General features: G+C 51.8%; 1 protein-coding gene across 2 annotated transcripts in view; it reads right to left on the bottom strand.

Annotated features, from left to right (window-relative positions):
- DPYSL2 (dihydropyrimidinase like 2) overlaps nt 1–21,419 on the bottom strand; it is an 88,145-nt gene that overhangs the window by 15,560 nt on the left and 51,166 nt on the right. For both annotated transcript variants that reach the window (XM_006203211.4, XM_006203212.4), the window contains exons 4-8: nt 9,934–10,098; nt 7,644–7,705; nt 7,043–7,123; nt 6,455–6,523; nt 1,663–1,783 (exon numbers count right to left, since the gene is read on the bottom strand). In XM_006203211.4, coding sequence (XP_006203273.1) covers nt 1,663–1,783; nt 6,455–6,523; nt 7,043–7,123; nt 7,644–7,705; nt 9,934–10,098 — 498 coding nt within the window. The remainder of the gene's footprint in view (nt 1–1,662; nt 1,784–6,454; nt 6,524–7,042; nt 7,124–7,643; nt 7,706–9,933; nt 10,099–21,419) is intronic.

The raw sequence follows: 21,419 nt of genomic DNA on the forward strand, positions 1-21,419 counted from the left end.
GATGCATGAGAGTCTGAATAGGAAAACAACGTCTCAGTGTTTAAATGCTGCTAAATCAAATGTTTAATATTAAAATAATGTTAAAATGGTGCCTTAACTTTTTGGTTCTTACCTTCATCTGGGTATGACACGGTTACTATAATAAAATTAGCTGGCCCCAACTTCTCCTTTTCAGACATCAAATGTCAACTGTTTTCCCACTTCATGGAAGCAACAATTCTGTGATGAGTGCTGATTCCTGCACATACGCCTGGGCGATAAAGGGCCCGGGGTAGGGAGGGGTCTCAGAGAAACACAAGTCAAAGCTGATGCTGAGCAGTGAACGGTCCATTTCAAAAAGGCAGTTCTCTCTAGCTGCCAGGAGAGGGCAGGTTTTCAAGCAGCTGGTAATGCAACAACCATTTCGTGAAGACTCTAAGGACAGATGCCCCAGGGGGAGCGCCAAAGAACAGGGGCCAGGAATTAATTGCTGGGTCCTGCTAGAAGCCGTCATCCCTTAGGACAAGCTGACTCAGTGGTCACTGAGCAATCTGTTCTACGTCCTGCACCAACTCACCCACCAGGGAAGAAAGTCCTCCTGATCCACGTGGATCACATCCCGCAGAGAACCAGAAACAAACCAGAGCGGTCAAACTGCTCCCTTGTTGACAGCGAAAGAAAGACATGTGGAGAGAGATAAAGGAATCGAAACAGAATGAGAGAGAGAGACCAAGAAAGAGGTACAGAGACCACAAGAAAGCTTGAAGAAAGTCATGAGGGAACTGGAGACACGGAGATGGAGGGAGAAAGAACAAGAAATAAAGGGAAACGGAGGAAGCAAGATGGAGAGATACAGAGTCAATAGGGTCGGGGAATATAATGGAGGGAGGGAGGAAGGAAAGAGGAAGGGAGGGAGGACCCTTCCATGGCATTCATGGTCACATCTGGCCAAGATTCACCCCCAAGTCAGCTACACAGGACAGGCTTTCAGTACCGGGAGCTACACTGCGGAACACGTGGTGTGATTATCCAAACTTACAGTCACAGGCAAGTCCCACAGGGCTGTGGCGCATTCATAATGTATAAGGGTGCTCCACCCACCATCCCCTGCAAGCGGCACTTAGTAAATTAGTTTCCAAGAACCTTCCCAGTGGAACAGAGAGACAGCCTCAGCCCAGAATACGTCGCTATAATCTACAGGGAATGACTCGAGGGCCAGGAAAACAGGACAGGAGGGGATCCGGGGCGAGATCCCGCGCCCCACGCCCGCACAAGGCTCTTATCTCGCCCTGCGGGAAATCACTACCCACGGCGGAGGGGAACCGCATTTTGCAACACAACGTCCCCCAGATGGAGCCTGTGGCGCTGACGTCATCTGTGTATGTGCCTGGTTTATTGAGACTGCATCGAATTCAGTCCAACTTTTCTTCCCGAAGTGGGGGCAGGAGACCAGTGCGTCCGCCCGCCCACCCGCTCTGCGCTGCGCGAGGCTTTAAATAGACACCAGGGCGGCCGCCGCGCGGAACAGAGGGCGAAACTGGAGCTGCCCGCCGTGCCCAGCGGTAATTAGGTTAATGCTGGAACGTGATGAGAGCGCCCCACTTGGCAGGAGGGGCTGGAAAGGCTGCCCCCTCCCCTCCCCGCTCCGAACCTGCGCGCAGTCAGACCGCAGGGGGCGCTCACCCTTTTTCCGGGCCTGCGCGATGACTTCCGCCGCGCTCTTGCTCATCACCTTGGTGATGTACAGGGGGCAGTTGGTCTGGTTGGCGATGGTGATGGAACGGTTCACGGCTTCGGCCTCGACCTGCAGAAGAGTCAGAGCGTGAGAACTGTGCCCCTGCTCTGCCCGCACCCTGAGTCCGTCTCCACCCTCCCCCACCGGGGGAGACCACTGCGTCCTCGGGGCTCTACCCGGAGTGGCACCGCGGTGGGGGATGGGACTTGTCTAGCGACACAATGCTGACTGGCTAAACGATGGGACAATTCCTTCCTGACCCTTTTGGGTGGTGCTAAACGTGATCAGCATTCACCCAAGAGTCTGTAAGAAATGCAGATTCTAAGGCCCTTTCTTAGACCCACGGGATCAGTAAGTCTGGGGGTGGACCCAGAAATGTAAGTCTTGTCAACGCTAGGTGATTGTTACGATTGCTAATGTGTGAGAGCCACCACACAGGGACATTGATACCTCCCAGTTTGGTGCACTCACTCCAGGGGCGTGGTCTGGAGTCAAAACACCCAGTGATGAGATTTTTGTGCTGGCCTTCTGTCCCATGAAGGCAAATGAAGCCAGGGTTGCCCAAGGAACAATGCGACCTCACAGGGCTCTGGGAATGGAGCAGGCAGATTTGCGCAAACCAAAGGCCCTCTGTATGGGCAACCCAACCAGGGCCAGCCGCAGACTGGCACGACCTTCGACATGAGACCTTCGGCTTCTCTAACCAATAATCTGATTCGTTAAGCCTGATGCTACGATGAATGATATTCCAAAGACCCCAAGTGATCACTGCTAAATACCCAGTCAGGTAGGACTGGCTCTTAGATCAAGGTCTATTGTACAGAGGAATCAGCAGTGCGCGTTTAGGACGGGCAGCTGAAGGAGCAAGTGAAATGATGGAACAGAGGACCTCAGAAATCAGAAAGCCTTTTGCTCCCTCCCAAATCCTGGCAAAGAGCGAGCTTCAAGTCTTCAAGGAGAGGGGTTGGGTCTTCCTTGTTTTTTTTTTTGCATCTTCCCTGGTTCCCAGTGTAGCGCCTGGTACATGGCAGGTGCTCGAAAACGTTTACCGAGCAAATAAGTGACTTCATTTCAGGTTAATGGTTAAAGCGAGGCTGTAAAGAGCTGCTCTTTAAATGACCAGGCTCTAGACTGAATCATCGTAGCTAACCAGTCTCTACAGGAGCTCAGCCAAGACCTGAAGTCCTGTAACTGCATTAACGGGTGATCTAATTTCATATACGAGGACAACTTCATTCACATTTGGCCTCTCAGGCTTCAACTGTGAAGAGAGGCATTTCGAAACCCAAAGGCAAACCAAATGGCTCTTGAAAAAAAGATCATTAAACACCCAAGTGTTTTTAATTCCTGGAATAGCTGAACGATCAGCCTTCCCTCTGCTTGGCTCCGGTTACAACCGAAGTGCCTGTTGCCCGGGCAGCACAGAGGAGAGACGTCTTGCATCCCTGCGGTCACCTCAAAAAGTCCACAGAGTTAAGAGCAAAAAGGACGCCACTGGAATCCGCACGGCTTCCAGGGGTGCAGGTGACTGCCCGAACCCACTGTCCCAACCCAGACTCTTCTGAAAGCAAACAGAGGCGCTATTCATGACTGCATGGAGCAAGGGGTGTGGACCAGGGCGTGCTGGGTGAACCAGGACGCACAGTCAGACTCATTAGGCACTAAATGGAGCGGAAGTGCCAGTTCCAGGGGCCCGACCCGGGAGGACCGGCTTCTGTGAAGGCTGGTTTGGTGGGAGAATCTGGGTCCCAAGGCCCCGTCTGGATTCACTCATCTGCTGAGAACTGAGTTCTGACCCCTCTCCTGCCCGAGCTGGGAGGGCAGAGGCTATAAGGTCACCTCGTGGAAAGAGAAGGTCATTTAAACCCCAACTCTCCACATTTCACCCGGAAGCATGGGAGGATCCACATTTGCCCCTCTGGGTGTACATGTGTATGCCTGCCTCCAATATTAAACATAAACTGTTTCCCACACAGTGAATTTGGATTTAAATATGTGAAAACAGCATTAAGAGTTTAAAGCTAAAAAATTTTAATTGTCTCCTTACAGAGTAATCAAGGGATTTAGGGAGCCACCTAAACTCCGCTTTCTGATTTTAGAGATGAGGCACCCAAGGTCCAGAGGGGTCAGTACATGATGCTCCCTTTGCAGCCCAGCCCCCAGCTGTCTGGGTTCCCCAGTCATCCCAATCCATGGGGCCCAGTTATGAAGTTCCCTCCTCCATCAAGGGTTCTGTCACCCTCACCTCCAGGTCCCCCTCTCCTCCCCGATACCAGTCTATGGCTGTCACTGCTCAGAGCCCGAGCACGTGCCAGCCCACCTGCTTCCTTTGCATCTTTCTCCTCAGTTTGTCTGGAGTCCCTTTCAGAAGGGACCACTTTGTCATCTACCTCGATGTCCCCCACTGCCTCAATCACAACACGTGCTCGGGGACCACTGATGGAGAGGGAGTGTCTGGATTTCTGCATTCTCTAGTCTCCCTTTCAATCTTCTCAGCCAAAAACGGGGAAATCCCAGTGGCAATTTCACGTGGTGGATTGGGAAGAGCAGCAGAGAGGGGCAGGTTCAAGTGAGGCTGGCGATGAGACCGGGGAAAAATTATACTTTCGTATGTTAGTAACTTCTGTTTCTTTTGGATTGGCAACATCTCCCTGGCGGCACTGGAGAGCTCAGAGCCCTCAGAATGCTGCCGTATTTTATCGTTTTTATCACTTACATAGGGTTTAAGACACTGTTAACAGATTCCTGGAGACCAACTGAAACATCATCTCCAGTAGCCGAGGGAGAAGGTGCCAGCTGGTGCTCGGGGGCTTACGGGGCTGTCCTACGGGTGCGTCTGCTCAGGGGAAGCATCACACACTGTCCCCAGCCAAGAGTCAGTGCCTCTGAATCAGCTGAGGGGCAGGTGACCCTGGAAAGCAGACAGAAGAGGAAGTCCCCAAAGCAGCCCCTCCTGAACCCAGAGGCCACCCCCAAGGCGCCAAGAGCTCCCCATATCGGAGACTCACCAGCTCTGCCAGCCCCCAAAGGAGCCTTCCCAACCCACTGCTGGGGATTCTGAGACTCCCAACACAACAAGAGCCAAGAGAGAAGTCTCCTGTGTCTGATCATGGGAAAACAGGTTTGATGTCTGCGCTCAAAATAGCAACCAGGGCCACTCTCCTCAGATAGCTTTGGCCACTTCAGTAAACCCAGGGCGGGCTGGCTTTCTGTCTGGGGTTCGCATGGACCTGGGGACACAGCGCAGGCAGCAGGAGAGACGGAAGCAAGGCCCCAGGAAGGCTCTGAAATGGAAATAAGCCCTCGGCTCTCACAAGGAGCCTCATGTGTAACCGGATGAGGGGTGCTTGCTTTTCTCAGGACACCATCTTCTTCCCCTTCTCACCTGCACGGTTGCAAACGGATGGGAGGGGCTCCCAGCCAAGCCGCTGGGTGATGAGAGTAAACTTTATAATGAAGCCTGGCCCCAGGCGTCACCACCTGGTTACACAGGCTCACTGGCGTCACACAGAGCTTGGGCTCTGGGCGTGTGTGTGTATACACTGAGGGTGGTCGGGAGGGCAGGCAGGACCCTGGCACCTTCTAGCTGATGCTGAACTTCACACCCCTGTGATTTCTTTACACCACAGACACATAGATGACAAAGGCGCCATCGGAGGACAACTCCAGGCCTCAACACACACAGGCAGCAGAATGCAACGGGTTCCCCGGACACAGGCATGCGGTTGACTGGGTGCTCCGAAAATGCTAGCTCTGAATGGGGCGTCCAAGAGAGCCAGGCATCCCTCTGCTCTCCCGGAGTCCCCACAGCTCCCAGGCCGGATCCTAAACTGGTTTCAAGACTGAACACAGGACCAAGCAGCTCTCAAGGGGATGGATCTGGGGCCAGATGCCTCCGCCATCCATCCCACCACCATAGCTTTATCTAGGTAGATGTGGTTAAAAGGATCACCAAGGCCAGCCCTGGAGGGGCAACAAAGGCACAGAAATGAACCTCCAGGGTGTCTGTACACGTGTAAGTGTGTCAGTGTGCAAATGTGCCCATGCACTGTGGGGGGTTTGTGTGCATACGTGTGCACACTTGTGTACAAATTCAGCCTCAGATGCTTTCAGTGTTGGCCACTGGGACTGTCTCCGTCTCCTACAAGCTGCCTCCCGGAATCACAGCCGCCAGGCACAGTCACAGCCTGGGTCCCCGGGGGTCACTTCACCCCCCCTGACCCTCATGCCAGCCTCGCTCCTCCACCCGAGAGGACGATTCTCAACCTTCACCAGCAAGAACCCTGCTCTGAATTTTCCCTCCTCAACTTTGAAAGGTTCTGTCTCCCACACTCTGCTGATTGTGCCCTGCACCCCTGTGTGGACTTGCCGTGGAAAACTTAGTCCCCCTTCAGCTTTTTAGATATTCACAAGAATTTTTATGGTAAGACTTGGGGGAGCCCTGGGTTATGAACCACAAAACCCAGATTGCAGGACGCTCCTAAAAAGCTGTTTGTGTCCATCCACCCAAGAAAGGGCTTGGAGAATTAGAGGCAGAAAGAGGAGTCTCAAGACTAAACAAGCCACACACTTTACCCCACTATTCACTTGGCCTGTGCAGACACACATGCGGGTAACTGTGACTTCTCGGAGGGACCAATCCGAGAAGCCCCATTCTCAACAGGCAGGCAGTGGGTCCTGCGTGGCTCTGGCAGCCCCCCAGGGACCTGGATTCATGCAGCCCAATCAGCAGGTACTCACCTCCTCAGGCCGACTCAGCACATGTCCCTCAGGGCCAGTGATGCCCAGATCCAGGATCCTCTGCTGTTCCTGCAATGTGTAGAGAAAGCCAGGTTGTCAGGGACAGTGGATCTCAGCTGGCTCTGACTGCTGAGACCTGGGTGAAAATTACTTGGGCAAGACGTAAAAATGGCGCTGCTGACCATTCAGCCCTCATCCTAAGACCCCATGAAGAGAGGGCTTAATACTCCGTTCTCACTCCTGCCAAATATGCACAGCTGTCCCCCCCAGGGATCCCGAAAGTTGATGTGCCCCCAGCCCAGGGCTAAAACATGTGTAAAATATGTCTGTGTGGGAGTCCCCATCCCACCCTCCACCCCCAGGCAGCCACGTCACAGCACGAGAGAAAGGCTGCACGTCCTGCAGAACCCACGGAGGAGAGTGTGTGTCCCCAGCATTCACGCGGTCGGTGAGACTGTGCACAGGCACACCGGGTCACTCTGCTTCCCCCACCCGCTGGAGCTGAGCTATGGAAGCAGCTCCATTCTCTCGAGACTGCCTCTCGTCCCATGGGTCCATGTGGTTAGGTGACAAAGAGGAATCACGTACCTCTGCAATGATGTCGCCGTTCTCTGCGTGGACCTGGGCAATGGCACCAATGTCCCGGATCACGCTCAGGACTTCATAGATCTGAGAGAGGGAGGGGTGGGATCAGAGACGGGACTTCCCTCTCCCTGATCCCAAGTATGACCAGCTCCCTGGGGGTCACAGGGACCAGTCCCAGCACCCCTCACTGCTTCTATTAAGGGTGGCATCTCTGATACACCCGAGGGCAACGTTTCTGGACACAGGTGGCAGGGCAGGACCTCTCGGAATTAACAAAGGTGGTGTAACCTAAAAGGGCATGGCTTAGGAGAAGCTCGTGGATGGCACCTGCTCTGCACCAGGTTTGCGGAGGAGGGTCTGAGCACGCGTCTCGGCCACACTGACCCACAGCAGGCAGCTCAAGGCTGATTCCAGAGCCTGGTGGGACGCCAGTCCTGGGGGCCAGGACACTGGGCTCATACCTCCCCAAAGGGAGTTATATCGGGGACTTCATCCATCAGCCACTTCCCATGAGCATATACCAGAGGCAGCGTTCAAGACAACAGCAGTGCCCTGAACGTCCCAAATGCCAGTGAGCCTGTTCAGAAAAGATGACTCTTCCTACCTGGGAATCCGTTAGCTGGAAGCGATCTTTGAAAGCCATGTACACGAGGAAGGAGTTTACCCCTAGTGACAGACAAGACAGAGAGGTGAGAATGTGACTAACAGGTAAATCAAATAATCCGGGAGGGAATCGGTAAGTTACAATACTACGCACGCGTGGAGAGACAGTGAGAGGAAGAAAGTGGAAGAGAGACAAAGAGAGACAGAGATGGAGACCGAGAGAGAATAACAAAGTAAACATGGTAAAATCTAAACCACTGGTGAGTCTGACAATAGGGTGCAGAAGAGTTCTTCTCAGGGTTCTTACAATTTTCTCTAAGTTTAAAACTATACCAAAACTAAAGCTGCCTGTATCTGTACACCCTTGTTCACAGCAGCATTTATTCACAATTAGCCAAAAGGTGGAAGTAACCCAAGTGTCCACGGATGAACGGATAAACAAAATGTAGTCTATGCAAAGGTATGTTATTCAGCCTTAAAAAGGAGGGAGATGTTGTCACATGTTACAACATGGATGAACCTTGAGGACATTATGCTCAGTGAAATAAGCCAGTCACAAAAGGACAAATACTATAGAATTCCACTTATATGTCACATTTATAGAGACAGAAAAGTAGAATGGAGGTGGCCAGGGGCTGGGGGGAGGACAGAATAGGGGCTTACTGCTCATTGGATACTGAGTTTCAATTTGGAAAGATGAAGAGTTTGGAGGTGGATGGAGGTGATGGCTGCACATAACTGTGAAAGGCTTAATGTCACTTAATGTCACTGAACAGCACACTTAAAAATGATTAAGATGGTAATTTTTACATTATGTTGCATTTTACCAAGACTAAAAGTTGAAAGTCAAAAAATAAAAGTTGCCTCGAGCTTTTGTGAATTTAACAAGAAAATGAATCAGAAGATTCTGGAGATGAGGAACTAAAATAAATGTCTTTTCTCTGGTAAACAGACTGCCCTGCCCTCCATGCTGACTTTTAAGGCATGTTTTTAAATATGAAAAGGTCCGTCAGCAGGACAAGCAGATGTCACAGTCCTCACCCTGGCATTTTAGAATTCCTGCTTCCAGAGGCGCCAGACCAAACATCCCTGCCCAACATCCATCACCGTGGTAAACAACTGTACTGACAGTCTCTAGCCTTGAACCTTAATTCAAGCCCCCGGGGGTGCTGGAAGCTGCCTGAGTTCAACGCCTTAGCACATCCCGGCCCTTCTCTCCTCCTAGGCAACAGTTGCTGTGGGAACCCTCCAGACTGAGGTGCAGTAAATTCATTCCAAGTATCGAATCCATCTGAGCCTTGGTGTTGCCAAAGTGAGAAGGTCAAGGGCTGTTTCATGTCTTTCACGTGGGACCTTCATGCCAGAATAATCTTAGGATATCTAATCCAATACCCTCATGTGAGATTTTTATTTTTGTAACTGAGACTCGTAAAACAAGCGATTTGCCCAAGGTCATACAGTGGAAGTGGTAGTTTGTGGAAGAGCAAAGAAACAAATCCAAGACTCCAGATTACCATTCTAGGCTTTTTCTACTAAATCTATGAATACCCACCATATTCATGCCTAGATTTCCCTCCTGCCATTTTATTCCCAGCTCACGGTATTTCCGAGCCTAGGCATTCCAGAACCCTAAAGTGTAGATGCTTCCCTGAGGGTTAGGATCCAAAGAGGTCAACATGTGATCCCATGTGACCTCTAGTCTACAGCCAAGGTCAAGGAGACCCCTAAAGACATGTGCTTTCGTAACACCACCCAAAGCCCCAAGGTTCCCTGAGTGGACGAGAGGGTCCCAGAGGCGCCTTGAGTAGTTAGGACTCCCCCAGCCTCCCTGAGCATCCTTCAGAACCCAGTCCTTAGAAATATGCTCCCCCAAATAGTCCTATGGAACAAAAAAAGATCCCTCAGTTTGTCCCAGAGTCTCATCACCTTCAAATCTACCCTGGTTCTTCTGAATTTGCAGGAAAGGGCTGCCCAGGTCATGTCCTCAGGGTCCCAGGCAGTCTCCTAAGACGGCCCAGAGTCCTCACCGGGATACGCAGTTACCCTTTAAGGATGAATCCCTCCCGCTGCCTCAGCACCCCAACCTGGTTAGGGCGCACAGTTCCCGCAGACCAGTAAGCCGCAATTAGCTCTTCGGCCACCTCCAATCAGGATGGGCTGCAGCCCAGGCCCTCTCTCCTGGCAGCGCAGGGGGCATGAAAGCATCGATCAGTCACCATTCACGTGACACGAGCTCACCGTGTCAGCTCGTGGGCTGAGAAGGCACTGGGTGCTGGGTCCGCCCAACCTACCGTGGTCCTTCACCAGGGCCTCCATCTCCTCTTGGACGCCCTTGTGCCACTCGGTGATGTCCACGTGCAGAGAGTAGTCGCAGCAGGACTTGCTGTCGGCCCATTCCCGCCACTGATCGAAGGCGGCTAGCAGGCTTGTCCCAGGCTCGGGAACCACGTGGTCAACTAGAAAGGAACAGACATGTGTCGTCACCAACGGGAGCTTCAAGGCTTGCGGACCGGCAGCCGTTTCCCCATTCCAACACTGAACAAGGCTTCTTGGGTTCAAACTTGAGATGGCGATCTCCCCAATCAGCTTCTAAGAACCCACTTAAGCCAGCTGACTACCCAAGAGGGAGAAAGCAGAGCAGAAACTTGGCATGGCCCGATTGCTCCAGTGAAACCACGCGTAACCTGCCCGGATCTGATTTCCCTGCTCAGAACCCCTGAAAGCACAGACCTCAGGCACATTTCACGGACAATGAGTCCTTACGGACAATGGCAGTGTCAGATGGCGGGCCCGAGCCGCCAAGCCCTTCGCTGTGCTGATAGCTGCTTCTGAGAACGCCCCCACCCCCCGCCACCAGACGACAAGGAACCTGAGGATGCTGGAGCAAAGCCATGCAGACTGGGCCTTTTAAAAGTTCTGCGGCATATCCACTCTCTCATCACCACTCGGATTTCTGCAGTATAATGCCACTTTGTCATTTAAGGGAGATCTTTCGTCCTAAGAGTTCAAAGCATTTTAAAACTGTGCTTATTGTTATATTATTATTGAGGTAGACTGATAGAGAGGACAGAGGACTCTGGAGTCAGGCTCACCTGAGTTTGTTTCCTGGCTCCACCACCCCAGCAAGGTGCTCCTGGGTAAGCCACTTAATCACCCCTACCCTGAGTTTCTATGCTGGTTTAAAACAGGGATATTACCTACCACATACATCTGTTCTGAGGATTAAATAAGACAGCATTTCTATCAACCTTAAGTCACTCCCTGACTTAAATTCTCCAACAGCTTTCCCTCACTCTTCAGATAAAAATTAAAGTTCCCAACAGGGTCTAAAGATCCTGCCCAGCCTGGCCCTTGCCCACCTCTACAAATCACCCTGGACCATCTCCTTGCACTCTGCTCTCCAACCACTCAGGCTGCCTTTCAGTTCCTACAATACCAGCCTGGTCCCTTCTGCCACAGGGCCTTTGCACATGCTCTTGTCACTCCTATGTCTTGAAGAGACTCACTCCATTACCATGAGAATTATTACTTATCTTCTGCACAGAGACACTAAAATACAAACTGAAATGACGTGTCCAAGGTCAAATCAAACTTATGCAACCACGAATACAACACCCAAGACTCTCAACGCCTAAAGCAGTGAATCATTCTCCTAAATATTAGATTTTCTACAGCCCAGTAAGCAGTTCTCAGCTAAGAAAACGCCAGCCCAGGCAATGCTCGTGAGCTCAGATTTCTGAACTGGATCAAATCTTGCAGATGCTGCTCAATTGTCACTGAGTTTGGCTTTATATGCCTCAAAGATACGGACGTGTAAGCTGTATTTTTTTTTTGACAAAATTTACTTTTTATGAGTAGTAGCCGTATACGTAATTAAATGGATAAATACATAGCTGGTATTGTGATACAGATAATGTCAAATGTTACCTAATGAAAGCAGGGAGGATGTGCACTTCTAATACAAGTCTGCTCCAGCTGTAAAGTGCTAACACAGAGACCCTGACACAGCAGTTCCAATTTCTCTTCTTAAATTGTGTCCCCCGCCCCTGTGCCCCGCCCCTCCTTGTGCCAAAAAGAGACAAAAGCCTGACTCTGTAGCAATCTACAGGTTGCATATAATCTCCCAAGTCCCGCCCCTGGCTTCATCATTTGCCCTCCCCCAAACCAGCCTTCAGCAGCAACCAGATGGATCTGAAATCTCTCATCAGATCCTGCCACTCCCTGATGGAATCCTGCGCTGTCGATCCTGTCTCTTCTCTCCAACGTGACCTCTGCCCCTTTCTGCCTGCTCACACCTTCGGGCCACCCAGGCCATGCCTCACCCTTTGACTCGTCCAGCTCCCCCACATCCAGGCCTCTGCACAGCAAGCAGTGCCCTCTCTTTGGAAATCCATTTGCCTCCCTCATTACTTGGGCACCTCGTTCTCCTCCTTCTGATTGGGCTAAATGTCGCCATCCCAGGGTCGCATCTGCATTTGCAGTGGCCTCTGTATCAAGTTTCCCTAGTTTACTGTCTGATCCCCCTGCCCCCCCGCCGCCCTCACTAGGATGTCCAAGCAGGGAGTGGGTGCCTGGAGACAGGAAGTGTTCATACATGTTTTCACCAAATGAAGGACCGCTCCCTTCCAGCTCGTACTCCACCCTGCGAGACCAGGTCGAGCAGAGGAGGCCGTGCCCTCCTGGGAACACAACCCGACTTTTCTGATCAACCCCAAGCAGAGGTAAGATCTCGGGTGCTGCGTTCCTCAGACTTCAACATGTCTAAGAATTATCTTGAGAGCTTCTTAAGACACAAGTTCCTGGATATCACCCCGCAGAGTTAGATTCTGTAGATCCGGGCTGCGACCTCAGACTGCACTTTTAATAATCCCCAAGGGAGCTGATGCATCTTCCTGGGACCACTTTGAGCATCACTAACTGAGTGCAAATCTTTTCCCACTGCCTTCTCCTGCCACCTCCATTAGCTCACACCCGGTTACCAGCACGGTCCTGTTTACAATAGCATGATCACTTATCAAAAATATCGGGTTCCCTCCATATTCAGAAACAGAGCTCCCAGAGTTATGAACCCCTGAAAACTCAGGACACAGGCAATGCTGAGGGCTTCAGGGAAATAAACACATTTTGTCCAAGAGCTAATGACACTCAGAAACGTGTCCACAAAAAGCCTCCACATGTTTTCCCACAGTTCTCTCCCCACAGAAGCTCTCCTGGGAAGAGCCGCTCCAGGGCACAGGGCAGAGTGTTATACTCATTTCCGGAGGGAGCAGAGGTTCTCCACTGAGGACAGAGCCTGGAAACGACTTCCACAGAACTCACTGGTCTTTTCCCTGGCGACTTTCCTAAGCCATCTGGTCCTGCAAGAGCCTGGCTTCTGCCTTGCAGCTGACTTTTCCCCACTCATGTGAGAGGGGAGGGACAGCTCATCAACGCAGCCTTGGCCCGGGTGGGGAAAAGAAGATGGACTTCGGGATCGGTGGGACCAGCGGGCACGAAGTCTGATTCTGGCTCCTGCTGCATCGCCCCCATCCCGACCACCACCCACCTTGCTGTGTACATGCCCAGGACAGCAGCCTGAACGGAGCTACAGCCAGGGTCCAAGAAGGGCTTGCATCCAGAAGACACCTGCTCTTTCCAAAGGGCTGTTACCACTTCTCCTAAAACTTTCAAAGGACTCTACGTTTTTAAAACAGCTTTACTGAGATAGAATCCCCATACCAGCCAATTCACCCGTTTACACTGTACAGCTCAATGGCTTGTAGTCTAGTCACAGAGTTGAGCCACCATCCCCACAGTCTAACTGCAGAACATCACCCAAGGAAACCCTGCATCCATCAGCACCCTCCCGGCTTCGTCCCGTCCCTGCTTCTCCCAGCCCTCAGCAACCACGAATCTGCTTTCTGTCTCTATACACGCGTCTATTCTGGAGGTTTCACATAAAAGGAGTCATACAATATGTAGTCTTTTGTGTCTGGCTTCTTTCACTTTGCGTAGCGTTTGAGGTCCACCCACTGTAGCATCTACTAGCCCCTCATTCCTTTTTATGACCTTGAGTGGCTGTGGTACCCTATTGTATGTTTCCTGGATATCGGCAAAATGTCAGACACCAAGTAAATAAACTGCTCCTGGAAAACTCACATCTAGGACCTCTTTGGAGTTTGTAGTATTTAAAGGACCCTTTAAAAAAAATTTTTTTTGCAGTAACTGTAGATTCTCATGCACTTATAAGAAATGGTACAGAGAGATTCTCAGACCCTCTACCCAGTGACCACCCCCCTCCAGAGGTAACGTCTTGCCTAACTTGAGTACAACTCCCCAACCGGGAAGTCAGCCCTGACATCATCCAAGACCCCAAGCTTTTAAAAGGCCAGCAGTCGGTGTTTCTGATCAATTCGCCAGGGGCCCTTCGTGTTTAACATAGAGACGCTAGAAAAGTCATCTGGAATTGAGGCGGCTGAGCAGGAACCACGTTCCAGGTCTGCTGGGGGCATAAGCAGGTGGAGCAGGAGGAAGATGGGGGATCAGCCCTGCCGGGTCCCCCCTCGGATCCTCCCCTTGTGTCTCCAAAGCCTCACACACAGACCCACGTAGGGGCAGGTGTAGACCCTCCTCTCAGTCAACACACACGCCCTGGGGCACCCACCCTATCAGAACTGGCCACCCAGCCTCCCCCTCTGGAATCAGCGCTGCCCCCTTCTCTGCCCTGCACTTAACTGTGTGTGCGTTCGCCTCTCCCTTTGTCATCTTAGATCAACTCATGGACTTGAATTAAAAGCCAACCATCAGGGAGTTGACAACACAAACCACCGCTGGCTTATCTATGGAGCTCCCGGGCTGGCGTCCACTCAGCAAAACGCTGGGTGACCTAATCAACCGGGAATAGCTTTTGTGTGGTGGAGAGATAAGAGCCTTCGGGAGACCGGCCTGCCAGTTAGGATAACGTGGCCTTGCTCTGAAAAAAGGCAGAAAGGGAAGAGAAAGCACCTGTGCCTAGGAATGTAAGAGGTACCCACAGGAGAGGATGTGGAGGAGAGACGGGGGTCGGATGCCTGAGTTCCTGGCCAGTTCTGCCACCGCCTCATCACGTGACTGTGGGCAAGATATTCAACGTCCGCGGGCTTCAGATTCCTCATCTGGAAAAGGGGGTGGATACTAGCCCTTAGCCTACAGGGCTCCAGAGAGATGCAAATGAGTTAGGATGGGAACTAATGGGTGAAAATGAATGAGGGTGGATGGGAACTGTTCAGGAGGGTGCCTGCTACGGAGAAGTTCTCAATGAGACCAGCAGGAAGACAAAGTGGCACAGACAAAACTCCCACACAGATCCCCTTGTGAAGTATTAAGCTGCCTCTAAAGCATGTGCTGCCGGGGCTAACGACTTGCCTCATGCAAACATACTTCTTCTCCCACAATGCAAGGAAGCATTTTCCCTAAGAGCTGGAATTACCTAGAAAATGTTCGTGCCTGATTTTTCTCATCTACAAGCAGGTGACAATAACCTAACCACAGAGCATTTTTGTGACTGTTCCCTATAAGGCCACAAGGCACCAAATAGGACCAGTTATCAATCACATTCTCCTCTCTGTGTCCCCCCAGGCACGAAGCCGGAGGACTGGCATACAGAAGGCGCTTAATAAGCACAAGAGGGACAAGGCATCACATGTGCCTCTGGCAAGCAAGGCCCCAGCCAGCTCCAGTACCGGACCACCCTTCCTCCCAGGGGCCCAGCCATGGGACTCTGTGAGTGAACACGCCCCTCTGAGGACCCCTCGCCTTCCATCAGAGCCCTCGGAGCACACAGCTCTGTGTGGCGATGTTCACAGCTCTGTGTGGCGATGTTCACATCCCTGCCCTCCTGAATGCCGGCGAGGGGCCACACTGCCGGGGGCTGGTGCTGGCCAAAGAAAGGATGGTTCACTCAAGTGTAACTCATACACTTAGAAGATGGGAGTAATAGCAAAAATAATTCGTATTCACCAAGGACCCCCTGTGTGTCTAGGACTAATCCACGCATCTTCCCTGGATGAGCCCTTTAATCCTTACACCAGCCCCCGAGGTAGGAGCCAGGGCGGGCCCCAGTTTTCAGTTAAAGGGGCTGAGGGGCAGGGAGACTGAATAACCTGCTCAGGTAACTTGAAGCGCACCAGGCAGCGGGCCTGGCCCACAGAAGGCACGTGACGTCCACACCGGCCCTGCCACGGCCACGCGAGGCCCTGGCCAGAACTCGGGCAGGTGGCCATGATGTGGCCTCAGCCGGGGCAACTGCTGTCTGGCAGGGGCGAGCTGGGACCCCCGACGTGGGACTCCAGTATCCCTACTCTTAACCACCCCGTCCAAAATCGAGCGGGGAGGGGTGGTTGATGGAGAAGTGAAATTCAGTCCTGTCCCTTTATTTTTTATAACTACAGCAAGCAGTTCAGTAATTCAGTAAACAGGACACCTGTGTACTCAGCCTAACCATCGCAGGCATGGTAACGGCTCGAACCCTGAGGCACCTGGGTTTGTCTCTTTCCCGAACTTTCTTTAACATAAAGTTGCTTTGAAAACGAAACGAGTATATTTGTATAAACCAAGTCGAGCTGTGAGGAACTGTTCGGTATCCAGCGATCACTGCTAGAATCATTACGCCAGATCTGTGGGAATAAGGGTGGAGGCCAGAGCCTGTAAAACATATCTGTGAAACAAACAAACAACCTCTTCAGGCATCTGATGATCAGCGAGCTTTGGAGGAAACAAACTGCGCCCCTGAAATACTTAAAAAATCTATTTGGGGAAAAACAACACATTAAGAGGTCCATGTAGGAATGACCCTGCTCCATCCTCGGGCTGCTGCCCTCTTCCCGCCCTGCCCTGCCCACCGAGCTCGGTAAAGGGCTGACTGTTGTTGACGCCCCAAGTTCCTGCCTCCCCTTCATTCTGGACCTGCTGTAGCCCAGCCTCCCCTGGCCTGAACGCGCTCCCATCACCTGGGGTGACTGCCCGCAGCAGCACCCCCTCCCCCCGCCTCCAGATGATCCTCTGCAACTTTGCCTCCACCTCTGGGAACAATTTCCTCCTGGCTCCTCTCTCTCCCCCAGATCCCGTTTTCAGGGCTGGGTGCCCAGGAGTGCGGTGTTGCTTCACCAGATCCCACTCACACATCTGACTCCTATTCCAAAGGTCCGAGCTGGGGATCTGAACAGAAGAACAGCGGGCCTTTCTCTGTCTGGCTCTTTTTTTTCTTGCTCTCATCTATCTTTTCCTCTCCCCTTCCTCCCACCACTTCCTCTCTTTCCTCCCTCCCGATCTCCTCCCTCCCCGGTCCTCTGCCTCCCACAGTCTTCCTGTGTCTTGGGCTCAGCGCTCACTGCTTGATGGATTTGGGGACTCATGCCCTCTTCAATCTCATGCAAATCCCCATGATCAGCAGCTGGAAGCAGGTGGGACCCACAGGCTGCAGCCACCATCAGGGTTGGCTCCTGCTGTACAAAGGCAGCTGCCCACCAGAAGCAGCTAGAGCTCCCCGCACCTGCAGCCCCTGCCCTCCGCCCACCAGATTTCTCTTCCCGTGGCCTGGACCTGCTGGAATGAGGTCGCCTGTTCCTTCCAGACTGCTGGAAGGTGACTCTGAAGTCCAGGAGTCAAAGCCAGAGACAGAGGGTGGGAAAGAAGAGTGGGGAACAAGGCAGAGAGAGGGCTCAGATTCCAAACCCACAACCTTGGAAAGGCCTCTGGGCTTTTCATTCCATGTTCACAATTTAACACAAGGCATTAACCAAAGCTCTCCACTTTAGGGAAGCATACCTGCTCTTCCAGAGATATTTTTAAAATAGGAATGGGACAATTGAATCATTTTACAATTTCATACCACTGTACATACATATTTGACAGCAACAATATCAAGCTCACATGGTTACAGCGCCTCAGTGGTTCGCCAAGTGCTACCCACACCATCTCGTCTGATGCTCAAGCTAGGCAGGCAGGGCAGGTTCACCAGACTCACGTCACAGACGAGGAAACTGGTGGCCACAGGACTTGCCTGGAGTCGTGCAGACACTGACACAGAGCCCGAACCCCGACCAGCCTCGTTTACAGCCTTCGCCAGCCACCACCTTCTCGGCGTAGCTATGACTAGCACGCCCCTCAACCTCCCAAACCTAAACCCTCTTCTCTCATCGAAAACATACGCAGGTTTCACTTAAGTGGACAGCTAATGAACTTGACCCGGGGGACACGGGAGGATACAGTCACTGTGAGTCAGGGAGATTCAATTTGGGGCGCCAGGTAAGAGCTTGACCAAAAGTCAGCACCTTATAAAATCTTTCTCTTTGAAGCTTGGGATGGCTTGCACATGGCCTTTTTGCACATCAGATCAAAGGCCAGGCTCATGAACTCTTTGTATGGCAATGAAGGGTCATCTCTAACACATAAATCCTTTCAGAGGTGGTGATGAGCGGAAATCGTCTCCTTGACTCATCAGAAGCAGACGTGGGGAGACTGAGAGACCATCTGGAGGCAACATGGGGTCAACCTGCCAGGAAGGGGCCCCCTAACCAGCCTCCATGGACCTGACAGTTTGCTCTCTGTTCACTTAAAATGGAAGCGCGCAGGCGGAGTCTTGCCCGCAGGGAAGGCACCACCCAGCCATGGATGGTGACAAGTCTGTAGCACTGAGCGCCCCTACAGGACTTCACGGTTTGTGCACAGTGATGCTACAAACAGCCCCCGGGTTCTTTTACTAATTGCTTATTGATATAAGCAAGTCTGGCAGACTCCCTTGGAGAGACTGTCTGTTAGTGGCTACAATCAGCTTCAGATCCAGGGACCCTTAGAAATGGTTCTTTTTACTGAGGAGGAATCTGAGTCCCAGGGAAGTTTCAAGAGTCGCTAAAAGACACATAATAAGATCCAGCAGAGTTAGTCCTAGGTCTGAATGCAAACTCTGCACTGTTTCCTTTACTTTTTTTTTTTAATAACAGGAGGAAATATTACTGATAATCCCACCATCCCAATAACAGCTATTAACCTTTTCCCATATCATCTTCCAGATCTGTCATGTGCGTACGTTTTCTGTGGGTGTAACCACAGGGCACGTTCCCTTTTAATTGTGGCTTTTTTCGTAGTATCATGTCGAGACTCTTCCTAATTCCATTTCTTTTGAGAGTTATTCTTGGGGGAACCTGCTACAACTGCTTCACCATTCCCCTGCGTTGAACGGATAGGCTGCTTCCAATTTTCCTCTTTTATACATACTGTTCCTATGAACGTAATCACGCCAATAACTTCCCCCCGACTTTAAACGGTTGTCTCTGGAGAGGATCCTAGGGTGGGGATTACCGGGTGAGCTGCGGTTCACAGCACAGATGACCACTCTGCATTCCAAATCATCATCGCTTCACACTGCCCGTGGCAATGCATCAGGATGTCACCCCAGCCAATGCTGGCATTGTCACTTTATTGCCTTGCTATTTAGGGGAGTAAAAAAATGAAAAAAAAGCAAAGCTCTTTTCACTATTCTAGGCCATCTCTGTTTCAAATAAATGGCCCCCTTCCAAAAACCAAGGAGGGGACAAAGTCGTATATGAGAGAGCAGATCCGCCAGCTGTACGGAGAGGTTACTGACAATCTAAAACAGGATGAAGTGGCTATGGCCACCATCACTTTCTGTCCCCCGACCCCAGCTCTTTGCTTTGTCCATCTGAGCCCTAAGGTGACTCCCACCACGGCCGCCTCGTTCAGCACACAAGCCGGAGGCCAGGCAGCAGGCCTCAGGGTGCACAGTGCCAGGCTGTGCTTTCTCTTGGTGCCATGTACCTTCCCAGACGGACAGACATCTCATAGGAAGTGCCAGCCCAAAGCGGGATGACACTGTGGCCCAGGGAGAAGGCAAGGAAAGCCAAAGGTGAAAATTCTAGCCCAACTCATTAAAAAGCAGAGCTTCCAACTCCAGGCCCACGGAGAATTTCTCCAAGAAATGTTGAAATCACAGGCGAGCTGTGGAAGAGGGCTCTGTTTCCTGTAATGAGACAGGCATCCTGAGTCTCGGGCTGGACACAAGCCCGCTTTATGGCATCTCATCTCCAGACACCGGTGGGAGAAGCACAAAGGTTGCTTCAGGCTAGTGTTTGGATCCGGGAATTCCTCTAAGGCTTCTGAGGTCCTGGGGATTCTCACGTACAGGGACTTGCAGGCCCTGGAGCTGGCTGCCTCTCAAATGTCCTGATCAGACAGCTGGGCCTCAGCTCCACCAGCTAAACACGCTCGTGTTCATGAAAAAAACTGTTAAAAAACCATCCCCCTCCAAAAAAATTAGAGGACCAGTAAGTTTTGAGAACCAGTAAGTGTCATGGCGTAGGAATGGCCTCCAGTGCTGTAACTGTCCACGCAGAATATGCTGGAAACAGAGTGGGATAAAACCCCATGAGGCCCCGCTGCCAGGTTCAGGGCTCTCGCTGCAAGCTCACCCATCTGGGGTTGAAGCCGGGTGCTGCCACTGGCGCTCCAGGGTCTTGGGCAAGTTACTTGATCCCCCCTGCCAAGGCCTTAGTTTGCCCATCTGCAAAAGCGGAATAGCAACCAGGCTACTTCATGGTACAGGAGTCAAAAGCAAGAACTCTGGAGTCGGGCTGCCCGAGTTGGCACCCACGGGCGGTACACCCAGGATCCTCTGCCCTCCCCGGGCCTCGGTTTTCTCATCTGTCCAATGGAGATACCAGTACCTACTCAGGGAGTTGTTATGAGATGGCATTTGTAAAGGGCAGTGCCCGCCAGGGGAGGTCTTCTATATGCATTTGTTACATAAATTAGAAGTAAAATAGGATTTGTCCTGAGCACATAAGGCAGCTTGACCTAATTCCTGGCACAAAGTCACTCTTCTCCAAAGGCTCAATTGTACTCTGTGGTATAATGTGTGAAGGGGGTCCCGGCTTGGGCATCGTGGGGGCACAGGATCTAGGAGGTCAAGGGCGCCCTCCTGTGCTGCTGGTGGGCCAGGTGGCAGGGGCAGGGCTCAGGCAGGGACCCCCGAGGACTAAGAGCGTGCGGAAAGGGGCCAGACAAAGGCGGTACTGAGAGGAGGTCAAGGCTCCCGGCGCCACAAGAAAGGCATGGAGCTTTGAATTATTCATCCAGCGGAAAAGTCTTCTGCATAAAACTGAATAAGGCGAAAACAAACTCAACAAACTGTCCTGTTTACCCAGCAAGTAGGCACGAGTCATAAAATAAATGGCAGTAAACGCCAGAGCAGGAAGACTCACAGAGACCCTCTGTCAACAGACAGAGAGAGAGACTTTTCACCTCTCAGGGAACCTCCCCCCCAACGCCCCTCCTGGCTCCTGGACACCATGATGGAAACCATCTTCCTATCAAATGGAATATATTAGGAACACATAAATGCATTCCTTGTATCATGAATCAAATGCAAGAAAAACGGCCAGAGCGGAAAACACACACTAACCAGCATTAACGGAGTCCACGGATTTCCAATCACAAGCAAAGAAACCTGATCTTGCCCTGGAAACATCACTTCAGTTCGATCTCCAGCAGGCTTTTAGAATAGTGAAATTATGTATGTTTGCAAAACCCCCTAAGGGATCTGGTAACTACAGGCTGGGATGGATGACCTGGCTCTCCCCTCCCACTTCGCCTTTCCACGTAGGGAGGGGAGGACCTACAGGAGGTGAGTTTCCTAAAAGCTGGAAGCCAGGACAACCAGAGGATCTGCAGATTTCCTGTGCAGACCCCCTTCCATCAGCACAAAGCCCCGGGCACAAGGACAATGACCAGAGAGGATGCGTAC

The sequence above is a fragment of the Vicugna pacos genome, chromosome 31, assembly GCF_048564905.1.
Source record: "Vicugna pacos chromosome 31, VicPac4, whole genome shotgun sequence".
NCBI lineage: Eukaryota > Metazoa > Chordata > Mammalia > Artiodactyla > Camelidae > Vicugna > Vicugna pacos.